The sequence below is a fragment of the Danio rerio genome, chromosome 6, assembly GCF_052040795.2.
Source record: "Danio rerio strain M-AB ecotype USA chromosome 6, GRCz13ab, whole genome shotgun sequence".
In the NCBI taxonomy this organism is placed as follows: Eukaryota; Metazoa; Chordata; class Actinopteri; order Cypriniformes; family Danionidae; genus Danio; species Danio rerio.
The window spans coordinates 39,723,791-39,736,061 of NC_141026.1; the positions used below are offsets into that span (position 1 = coordinate 39,723,791).

Consider the following 12,271-nt stretch of genomic DNA (forward strand, 5'->3'; position numbering starts at 1 on the left):
ACATTCTTAAATAATGCTTTTAAGTTAGCCCATAAATTTCCCAAACTATTTGATTACTATTATAGCAAAAACTGCAAAGTTATTATGTTCTACACTCAAAAGCGTTTGCTGCTTGGTCAAACTACTTATTTAATATAATATATATTTAATATAATTTGAACCAACACAATTCTTAAGTTTTGGGACAACTTAATAGTTTTATGTTCACTTAATTCCACTTAAATTTGTGGAAAGAATCAAGGTATCTGAATCAAATTGTATTGGGACAATATGAAGAAATTGTGTGAAGCCAGCATGTACATGTGGCATATTTATTGTCCAACAACAAATTAAAATAGCAAATTTTATATTTTAGTCTGAATCAATTATTGCACTTGCACCCCTAATAGAGATGGCGATATTTGAGTGAGATTTTTGAAGTGAATACTGTGTGGATTCCAGATATTAACATTAGGCTTCAGTTTGTGCTGAGTGAGCAGGGAGGCACTGAGGAAGTGAGGGTTTCTGCCAGCTGTGTATGTTTGAGACACAATCACAAGGCTACATTGTTTCCTCTCTTTGTAACTCGTTTGAGGTTTTTGATGAGCCTCACAGAATCTGGGGAAAGCAGGCGGCTCAGAGTTTGCATGAACTTTGGCAGATAATAAAGTTTACACACCAAAAATGCACACGCTGATCACTCGTTTTAATGTGCATTATAACAGTTGTTCACCTAAAAATAAAAGTTAAGAAGTCACTTGCTTTTATATTGACCCAAACCTAACCTGTATGACTTTCTTTGTACTGTAGAACATAAGAAAGCAGATTTTGAGAAATAGGTCAGCATTTATTTGCTTGGTTAACAAGTGTTTTTCAAAATGGAGGTTATGTTCCACAAAATAAAATCATTCATACATGTTTGCAAAATATGTGAAGCCGCCACAAAATCTGCACCCACAGAACACTTGCCTGATTTTCCTGGCATTGCGATTCCTCTTATTTGTGAAATTCTACAAATCCCTCATCCATTGTGTAATCATTTATTAAATGTTCTCCCTGTGTTCCTCTGGGTGCTCTGGTTTTCCCCACAGTCCAAACCCAGCAAGCACACAACATCATAAGACGTTAATATTAGGTTAGATTTAGGTCATGACATCAGGTGACCAAAATTCAATGTCTAGCCAGCGTTTATTTTGAAGGACAATGTTATTTTAATGTCCAATAACGACGTCAAATTACGCTGATATTTAGTTGATTTTAGGTTTTGTTGGAAAGTGACTAAAATCAGACATTTGATAGATGTCATAGTGGTAACGTCCACACAACGTCAAGGTGTAATATGATTAGACGTTGATATTTGGTTGATTTTACGTTGATTTTAGGTAGGATATTAGACATTGACGTTGGTCTTCAATATGACGTCATGTTGATGCCCTGTGCCTGCAGGGAAGACATACGCTTTAGGTGAATTGAATAAGCTAAATTGACCGTAATGTATGTGTGTGAATGCACAAGTGTATAGGTGTTTCCCAGTGTTGGGCATTCACTGCATAAAACATATGCTAGATAAGTTGGCCGTTCATATCTCTGTGGCGACCCATGATTAAAATAGGGACTAAGCCGAAAAGAAAATGAATGAATAATTCCAGCACCAATTTAGCATAACAATGTGGGAAAAGCATCTGCAGATTCTGTATATATAGTCTATCTTAATGGGTGTGAGAATATCACCTAACTTAAATATTATTAAGTGAGGGATCACTGGTTCGAGTCCCGGCTGGGTCAGGTTGGCTTTCTGTATGGAGTTTGCATGTTCTCACTATGTTGCTTCCGGGTGCTCATATACCATGCAGTATAGGTGAATTGAATAAACTAAATTGTCTGTAGTAAATGTGTGTGAATGCCACAGCCATAGCCATATCACCCTGCAGTTACTTACTAAAGCTAAGCAGGGCTGAGCCTGGTCAGTACTTTGATGGGAGACCACATGGGAAAACTAGGTTGCTGTTGGAAGTGGTGTTAGTGAGGCCAGCAGGAGGCGTCTAACCCCATGTCACGCAACGTCTGTCAGTCCTAATGCCCTGTATAGTGAAGGGGACACTATACTGTCAGTGAGCCCATCTTTCGGATGAGACGTTAAACTGAGGTCCTGGCTCTCTGTGGTCATTAAAAAAATCCCATGGCACTTCTAGTAAAGAGTAAGGGTGTAAAATCCTGTCTTGGCCAAATTCCCTCCATCGGCCCTTACAGATCATGGCCTCTCAATCATCCCCATTCACCGATATCTAGCAATATCTCTTCTCTCCACCAAATAGTTGGTCTGTGGTGAGCGCACTGGTGCCGTTGTCCTGTGACTGTCGTCGCATCATCCAAGTGGATGCTGCACGCTGGTGGTGGTGTGGAGAGACCCCCCCATGATTGTGAAGCGCTTTGGGTGTATGGCCACACACAATAAATGTGCTATATAAATACACATATTACATTACATGCGTGTGCATGGGTGTTTCCCTATACTGGGTTGCAGCTGGAAGGTCATCCACTGAGTAAAAGATATGCTGGATTAATTGGCAGTTTATTCCGCTGTGGCGACCCCTGATAAATAAAATAACTAAGCCGAAGTGAAAAGAATGAATTCAGAATGAAGATAAAGATGCAGGCTAAACATAATTTACAGCAGTGAACGATACCTGTACTGTAGATTTCTAAATATATAACTTTAATACATATAAAGATAATTAATACATAGTGAATGAGAGGCTGTGTGCATTAGCTCTGAGAGACTCATGTAACAACATTTATTTTCTGATCTTCTTTTTTTACCTTTCTTGGTTTCACTGAGCTAACATTACTGATTTACACTTTCACTATAATACTGGTTTCATTTCCTGCCAAGAATTGTTATAAATGCTTCCATGCTTGAACAGCTTCATTTTTGAGCTCCCATTTAGTCAGTAAACCAACTGTATTGTCTGTATTTGAATTTCATTGATCACTGTCATTTCCCATCTGTCACAGACCAGCAGTGCAGCCATTTACAGATGCAACACAAGAAGCCCTTTTGGCAGAGAAAGAGAGCGAGGTTTACGTCAAATTATCGTGTAGTTGCTTCGCTTTGTAGCAACAGAGTGACTCAGCTTCTTGTGACTGATAGTCAGACAGGAAAAAAGCTGTGCCTTGCTCTGTAAACAAGCAAAAATAGAAGGAAATAAAAGAGCTAGAACGGCAGCGTGTAAGACAGCCAAATGCTAGACTATGAGTCTTTATTGATGGTATCTGGAAGATGTTTTTGTTCTAGATATGATTGTGTCATCTTTCCACAATTTACCTTCTGATAAGTTAATATGGTGAGATGTTATTATTAACATTACATATACAACAGAGATTATACACTCACAGGCCACTATATTAGGTACACCTGTCCTACTGCTCGTTAACGCAAATTTCTAATCAGCCAATCACATGGCAACAACTCAATGCATTTAGGCATGTAGACATGGTCACGACGACCTGCTGAAGTTCAAACCGAGCATCAGAATGGGGAAGAAATATTTCAGAAACTGCTGATCTACTGGGATTTTCATGCACAACCATCTCTAGGGTTTACAGAGAATGGTTTGAAAAAGAGAAAATATCCAGTGAGCAGCAGTTCTGTGGACGCAAATGCCTTGTAGATGCCAGAGGTCAGAGGAGAATGCTCAAATTCCACTCAGGAGGAGTAACTTAAATAACCACTCGTTACAACCGACATATGCAGAAGAGCATCTTTGAACGCACAGCACATCCAACCTTGAGGCAGATGGGCCACAGCAGCAAAAGACCACACCGGGTGCCACTCCTGTCAGCTAAGAAAACGAGACTGAGGCTACAATTCACACAGGCTCACCAAAACTGGACAATAGAAGATTGGAAAAATGTTGCCTGGTCTGATGAGTCACGATTTCTGGTGCGACATTCAGATGGTAGGAGCAGAATTTGGGATCAACAACATGAAAGCATTGATCCATTCTGCCTTTTATCAACGGTTCAGACTGGTGGTGATGGTGTAATGGTGTGGGGGATATTTTCTTGGCACACTTTGGGCTCAATAATACCAACTGAGAATCGTGTCAACACCACAGCCTATCTGAGTATTGTTGCTGACCATGTCCATTCGTTTATGACCACAGTGTACCCATCTTCTGATGGCTACTTCCAGCAATTTGTTTAATATTTTCTTAAACATGATTCACACCCTTAGAAAATCATCCCATTCAATCTAAATGAAATATCCACCCTCCAAATAGAGCCATCTGCTAAAATTGTACTCCTATTGTGACGTATATAACTGAAAAACTAAATATTGTAATGTCAAATTTTTCCAATATCTTTCAGCCCCAAGCACAATGTCCTACAGAAAAGGGGTCTAAGAGAAACAAGTTCTTCTTGACTATTTGTATTTCCTATAACTACCTCATGCAAACACCATTGACTTACTGACTTCTTCAGTATTGTTTTCATACTATAAATGTCTGCTGAAAACTGTTTGACTAATTGGATTATTTAGAATATTTTTTATTGCTTTTGGTGAATTCACTTAATTATACCCTTGCATGACATTTACCATTACATACTTTATTTTTATTTCCAGAGACACTTCTTCAGGAACCTGGGATCCATCATAACGTATGCCTTCCTGGGCACTGCAATTTCCTGTTTTGTCATCGGGTAAGTCTTCATGTCCTTTAGCTCAATTAGTAGATGATAGTGCCAGCAACGGCAGGGTTCGAGTGAATGTCTTTGACATTTTTAACACAGAAAACTCTTTAAAGTCAGAAGGTTTGTCTGTCACATTAGAAATGGAAAGTGAAGTTAAGTACATTGCATATTAAGATACAACATTCTTAACTGTGAGGTCTAGTTGTTTGTCAACATGATTAGTATCATTGGTTTCAATTCTAACAATATGTTTGCTTGTTTTTTTGATAGAAACCTCATGTATGGCGTGGTAAAACTGATGCAGGTTTTGGGTCAACTCACAGACAAGTTTTACTACACGGACTGTCTGTTTTTTGGTGCCATCATATCTGCCACAGACCCAGGTATTTCATCTCTTTCTCCATTTATTTTAATGTCATTGTCTGTTTTTTCATCATTCCAATAGTAGATACTTGCTGTTGCTTTTAAATGTTCAAATTCAGCATCACTATTTGAAAAAGCTGAGAATTAAATGATTTGTTTGTATGACATTGACATAAGCAGATCATTGGCATTTAGTCATTTCTGTTTGTAATTTGTGTGTGATTTTAGTCACCGTGCTTGCGATCTTTAATGAGCTCCATGCTGATGGGGATCTCTACGCTCTGCTGTTTGGAGAGAGTGTCATGAACGATGCGGTCTCCATAGTGCTTTCATCGTAAGTCTCTTCTTTAAACTGTATCACTTTCTTGTTCCCATTCTATGCTACAAAAAAGGTACAATATCACGTGTTTTGTCTGCGGCAGTTGGTGGGATTTCCCTGGCTGCCAGTACAGGGTTTTCTGGGGACAATTTTCACTGTAGTGCTGAGTAGTAAAAAAACTATTAAAGTTGTGTGTTGCAAGTCTAGTGGAATTTCAGTACGGCACTCTTACTCCACCTTTTGGACAACATAAGCTAGAGCTGATTATTTCTGATTCCCTTGTTCATCCCTTTCTAAATGTTGTGGAGTTGGATTATCACAGAAACATTTCATGGACTTAATATTTATATACATTTAAAAATATATATATATGGCACGACGCAGTGGCGCAGTAGGTAGAGATATCGCCTCACAGCAAGAAGGTCGCTGGTTCGAGCCTCGGCTGGGTCAGTTGGCGTTTCTGTATGGAGTTTGCGTGTTCCCCCTGCGTTTGTGTGGGTTTCTTCCGGGTGCTCCGGTGTCCCCCACAGTCTAAACACGTGCGGTACAGGTGAATTGGGTAGGCTAAATTGTCTGTAGTGTATGAGTGTGTGTGGATGTTTCCAAAAGATGGGTTGCGGCTGGAAGGTCATCCGCTGCATAAAAACGTGCTGGATAAGTTGGCGGTTCATTCTGCTGTGGCGAGCCCGGATTAAAAAAAGAGACTAAGCCAAAAACAAAATAAATGAATGAAAATATATATTGCTTTGACATCTTAAAAAGAGCTAGTTTAAATGTAGTCTATAATCCTATTTTTTTTTTTCAGATGTTTTGGTCAAAGAACAGCACAGTCAGTAAGTTTAGATGTTTTGTGTTTGCTTTATAGGTCGATTGTGGCATATCAGCCTTCAGGAGCCAACACACACACATTCGATGCCTCTGCCTTCTTCAAATCGGTGGGCGTCTTCATAGGCATCTTCAGCGGCTCTTTTGCTATGGGTGCAGTCACTGGTGTGGTCACCGCGCTTATATCCTTTTGCATTTTGTCATTAAATTACTCTCTAGCATATTGTAAAATGATGTTGAGAGAGCAGTGAGGACCCCACTAGAGGTCACCAAAGATTTATGAAGAGGTGCCACTCACTTTAGATTGATGGTTGCAACTAGGAGTGAACCTTGTACCACTTTAATGATAAAAGTAAATTCAAGATGGTTAATAATGCCATTTAATAAACCTTAAAAATATAATTTAATAATCAAAGTTTTTAATTAATTATATAAATGTGTATCTGAATGAAGCCGACAGTCTTTGAAAGGATGGCGGCTTTATAAGCACCAGACTAGTTCAGACCAGCGCAAAACAAACAAACATATTTATTTATATATATAAATTATTCATTGGGATTGGGAAATCATATCGTGCATCTACAGTTAACAGTTTAAAAAGGGGGATTTTTAAAGATATGTAGATAACATGGTGTTTCACACAAAAAATGTAACTCCTTACGACTGATTTTTAAATTCTTGTCTGCTAGGGTTTTGTTTTTAGGGCTTGAGGTGAGGCCAGGTGATTCATCGAAAAGTAATCAAAATCAACATTCAGAGCCTATGATCGATTAATTTTTTTTCTCTGTGTCACATGACCCTGCTCTATTAAAGGTTGTGGCTGATTTTTACTTCTGCAGCTACTTTACATCTGATCTCTGCTCAAGTAGGACGATGGACTCATTCTTGAGTCTTTCTTTGCACTACACTGACGATAATTGAAAGCCAGAAATGCCTATAGACTTCATATAAAACTTGTCAGTGAACTATGTGGGCAAAAAAATGAATCGTAATCGAGTTAAAATGTTTAATTAATCAAGATTTTGGCTTTAGGCCAAATCGGCCAGATACGTTCTTGGCAGATAATCCAGATTTTGAATGTTGGGATCTCCTGGCAAAACGATTGAGAACCACTGGTTTAGAGCATAGTAAATGCAGTTTGTATAGACATTGGTTATACATATGGGGTCAAAAATGTGTATTTATTTGCAAGAATAATTTGATTTCACTAGAATGCCTGGTTTGATTAAATAAATGCAGCCTTGATGAGCATAAAAAAAACGTACAATTTTATTCTACATTCACAGTACTTTGGTTTTTCTCTGTGCTGATTTGCTGACCATATGTGTGGTTTTAATTCTTAACTTTTATCCACGTGACAAAATTCACCAAGCTGCACTGTTTTCCTCTACTGGAGACGGCTTTGTTCTTCCTCATGTCCTGGAGTACTTTTCTACTGGCTGAAGCATGTGGCTTCACAGGTGGGTGGTAAAGGAAAGCTGTTTAATTCACCAGCAGTAACCCAAAGGTCAAACGAGAGCGTAATATATCATACAATACAACACCACAGCTGCATACCCTCTTGGCACAAAATAACAATTCTTACTATTTGCATACAAATCAAATCAAACCCAGGAACTTTCTCCATTTTGCTGGAAGGGCTAGACAGTGATATCCTTCATATGTAAATGTGTGCAGTCATTTAAATGGATTTCGCCTCTAGCCTGAATAGAAATTGTATTCGATCCATTAAAAATGATGCACATTTCTTGATTTGTTTCAGGTGTTGTCGCTGTGCTGTTTTGTGGAATCACACAAGCTCACTATACCTACAACAATCTCTCAGAGGAGTCGACCAAACGCACTAAACAGGTGAATTATTTCCTGTTTTCAATGCATGAACTGGTTTATAGGCATAAAGAAGACAGATATCAGCTGTAGCTTGAAAAATAAGAAAAAAAGTTTGTTTTCGGGAATGGAGCCCTGCATATTCTACTTCAAAAGATACTTTGAGGCTGTAAGTCGAGGGAGTGTGTGAAGTGAATTCCCAGCACCCCTGTGGTGTCGTCAGAGCGGTGCGGTGTGATGGAGTGAGAGGTGAAGCGCAGGCAGTAATTATGACACCCCTGTGGCACTGGATTTCTCTGCAGGGAGTCACGCTTATTATTATCAAAGCCAGGAGAAGGGTAAAGTTGTAGACTGTAGGCACAAATACATAAATGTCAGCCTCCGCTTTAAATGTTATAAAAGCCACTGTGTTGTCAACTTTGACGTCTGAAGCTTGCACTTCTGACTGAACTTCTCTTCAAAAGTACTAAAACAAATCATTTGAAATATTAAGGTTGTGCTCCCTATCTGTTATGAAAACTATTATAAGAATAATGTCATGCTTGGTATTTTAAAATGACATCATAATCTCAAGCATGTCTGCTCATTTGAGTTCTGTTGTTTCCTCTAGAATTCCTTTAAATACTCAACACATTCTTAATATTTCCATATAAACACTTGTTCTTACTTGTTTTACTGAGTTTTATGCTGTGCTCTGAAAGTAAAGTTGTATTATTTGTTGGATGAACTTAAAGGTGAATGACAGCTTTTTTGTATCCATTTTATTTTAAACGCTTCTAATGTGAAAGACACTCCTATAATTTCCTTAAAGCATGATTAGGAAAACATTACAATTCGCTTGTGTCAGTGTCGTATCAGCTGTTTTGTTGATTAATGCTGCTTTAGGTGTAGTGTAAACAACTTAATGCCCGGTCTGTTTGTTGTTGCAGTTGTTTGAGGTGTTGCACTTCCTGGCTGAGAACTTCATCTTCTCCTACATGGGCCTAGCACTCTTCACTTTCCAGAATCACGTCTTCAGCCCTATTTTCATAGTTGGAGCCTTTGTATCCTTTCAGGCTGAAACAAAATGTATTTTCCACATAAAAAGGTGGTTAATGTATAATAAACTAAGCTTGATTTTTTTTTAGGATTTATCTGGATAGTTTGACAGCAAGTTATAGATCAGGGATGCCTAAACTCAACACTGGAGGACCGGTGTCCTGCAAAGTTTAGTTCTAACCCCAATCAGATCCACCTAAGCTAGCTAATCTAGCTCTTACAAGGCTGTCTATAAACATCCGTGCAGGTGTGTTGAGGCAAGTTGGAGTTAAAATCTGCAGGACACCGGCCCACCAGGACCGAGTTTGAGAACCCCTGTTATAGATGATGCACCAGTGAACCAAACTGCTTAGAAATCCAGAAAAGTTTAAGGCAGTTTAAGAAAATCTTTTATTTATGTCATTTATAGCCACTAGGAGGCATTGTGTACAGGGTTCTATAGCCTCTACATTAAATGTCTGTTATAAGAACAGGAATAACTTATAGAAATAAATATGTTTAAATAAAAAAATAATAATAATTTGAGAGAAAAAATATTTTTCAACAGTAAACCAGTTTAATATCTGATATGTAGCTACACTTTTAGCGAACTATTTAAAACCGATTGTTTAACATGTTAGATCACACTCTCCATGTCAGATAAATAAGATATTGCCCCGGACGCCAGATTCTGTCAGAAAATATCTGTTTCTCTGGGCATCCAGACAACAAGCTAGCACAGCTGCCCAATACTCAGACCTTTTAACCAGTATTCAAGTGAAGTAACAATCTCCTATCAGTATAGGAGTTGACAGAGAAAGCCAGAGAGGAACAGAAACAGGAGACAAAGTAAAGATGATAAAGAAAGAGCTTATTGAATTTATTGAAAGAGCTTATTGAATGAGAGTTTATTGAATAATCTTACTTGTGTATGATTCAGTGCTCAGACTTCATCTGACCACGAGAAATCCAACAAGTAATATTATTCCGTAAGCAACAGTAATGGAAAAGTACTGCTTCACAACATTGTCCAGAGACAATACATAGCTTGAAATAGAGACATTCTCTTATCTCTTACTTTTGAAAACAAGTGTCACTTGAATCCACACAGTCATAAGATTAATTCAATTTTCTAAAAATGAAATTATAATAAAGTAGTAAATAAAGGAAAATAGTAATAATAAAATATAAAACTTAACAAAACGAAACAAAAAATAATAATCAATAATAATAATAATAATAATAATTATAATTATAAAATCTTTAAGTGATAATCAATAAAATGCTAAAATTATAATTATATAAATGACTTATGATTATATGATTAAATAAAATAATTAAATGAAGAATAAATGAATATAAACAAATGAAACAAAACACAACACAAATAAACGGTTGCTTTTTTGAAAAAAAAACACAGAAGTTTGCTATAAGGATTCTCTAAATCTTAGTTAGCATTTTTCTAATAAATTGAAACTGTAAAGATTCTTTTAATTAACTAAAGTGCTGAGGAAACAATATTTAATGCATCACTGATTAATAAATATGTTTATTTGTTTAACAAAGAAAAATAAGAGGAAGTAAACCAACCACTGTGTTTTAATATTTCAATTTTCTGAAATCTAATATGTCACACATGAGAACATATTCCTTTACATTTGCACTCAGCTAGCCATCTTCATCGGCCGGGCCTTGAACATCTACCCCTTATCTTTTCTGATTAACCTGGGCCGAAGACACAAAATCCGAGGAAACTTTCAGCACATGATGATGTTCGCAGGTACCGTGATCACACCTGATTTACTTCCTTTTCTCTGTCATATAACCTTATAGATGCAGAACTATTTAATACATACAGCGGGATTACTTATGTTGCGTCCTTTAGTGTCAAACGATTTGATGTGAACTCCCTGTAGATTTCGGCACCCTGCTAAATCTTATCGAGATCTAAATTAAGAGTGAAATGAGGCATCAGAATCAGTCCATCTCTAATAACGGCTCCTCATGTGGAGCAGCTCCCTCCAGACCAGCGACACCACCCAGCTAAAAGGCCAGCGAAGTGCAGTGCCCTTAAACACAGCCGATTGAGTGTGATGCCTCTGTTTGGTGGCTTAAGTGCACTGCCATTTCTATTTGTAGCAGCGCTGTCATTCTTCCTAAAATCTATTATGACTGTTCTGTGTGTGTTTGTGCTCTGCAGGGCTGCGAGGGGCTATGGCGTTCGCTCTGGCCATTCGTGACACTGCCACATACGCGCGGCAGATGATGTTCACTACGACCCTGCTCATTGTGTTCTTCACAGTGTGGGTGTTCGGAGGAGGCACCACGCCAATGCTATCCTGGCTGCACATCAGGTTAGAGTTCAAAAGGCTTCATCAGTGCCCTGTTTGACCCCTTTTTTTTTTAGATCAGTGGTTCTCGATCCCAGTCCTCACGACCTGCACATTTAGCATGTTTCCTCTTATTTAACAACACTGAATTAGATAACTAGCTTGTTGTAGGAGCTCCATGCATGAACTGAGTTGTGATTGACAGGTCTCTACACAGTGTGCATTGTTCTCGAGTGCCTTCTCTTTCATTGCTCTCTACCTGAACACAAAAAAATCTCTATTTCACCTCATTCATGGATTTTTTAAATGACTTTGCCTGCAGCGTCCTAATAGGGAAGTGTGACATAATATACCTCCCAAAAAAGATGTAATTCACATATCACACACTAAAATACCCTTTGAATGAAAAGCATACAGTTGAAGTCAGAATTATTAGCCCTTCTCAATTATTAGCCCCCCTGTAAGTAAATAGTTTTAATTACTCCTTTCTAATAACTGAATTATTTTATCTTTGCTATGATGACAGTACATACAATTTTACTAGACATTTTTCAAGATACTACTATACATCTTAAAGTGATATTTAAAGGCTTAACTAGATTAATTGGGCTAATTAGGCAAGTTAGGGTAATTGGGCAAGTCAGTAGCTGCGTCTCAAATGGCACACTATACACCATGCACTCATGCACTATGTACTCATGCACTATGTACTTATGCACTTACACACTCAACAGAATAGTATATGTATGTAGTCTCGTCCCAAATGGAGTAATAATGTTTTTTAACTAAATGGAAATTTAAACTGTTTCCCAGATGATGTTTGACAGTCGGGGCGAGGCAGTGGCGCAGTAGGTAGTGCTGTCGCCTCACAGCAAGAAGGCCGCTGGGTCGCTGATTCAAACCTCAGCTCTGTTGG

General features: G+C 38.1%; 2 protein-coding genes across 5 annotated transcripts in view; both read left to right on the forward strand.

The window, feature by feature from the left end:
• Positions 1–12,271, forward strand: part of LOC147836428 (uncharacterized) — a 719,152-nt gene that overhangs the window by 202,001 nt on the left and 504,880 nt on the right. The gene's annotated exons all lie outside the window — the stretch shown is intronic.
• Positions 1–12,271, forward strand: part of slc9a7 (solute carrier family 9 member 7) — a 71,257-nt gene that overhangs the window by 14,197 nt on the left and 44,789 nt on the right. For all 4 annotated transcript variants that reach the window (NM_001030077.2, XM_087255627.1, XM_087255628.1 and 1 more), the window contains exons 4-12: positions 4,607–4,683; positions 4,945–5,057; positions 5,266–5,371; positions 6,222–6,363; positions 7,536–7,641; positions 7,944–8,032; positions 8,938–9,051; positions 10,694–10,805; positions 11,226–11,379. In NM_001030077.2, the coding sequence (NP_001025248.2) occupies positions 4,607–4,683; positions 4,945–5,057; positions 5,266–5,371; positions 6,222–6,363; positions 7,536–7,641; positions 7,944–8,032; positions 8,938–9,051; positions 10,694–10,805; positions 11,226–11,379 (1,013 nt within the window). The remainder of the gene's footprint in view (positions 1–4,606; positions 4,684–4,944; positions 5,058–5,265; positions 5,372–6,221; positions 6,364–7,535; positions 7,642–7,943; positions 8,033–8,937; positions 9,052–10,693; positions 10,806–11,225; positions 11,380–12,271) is intronic.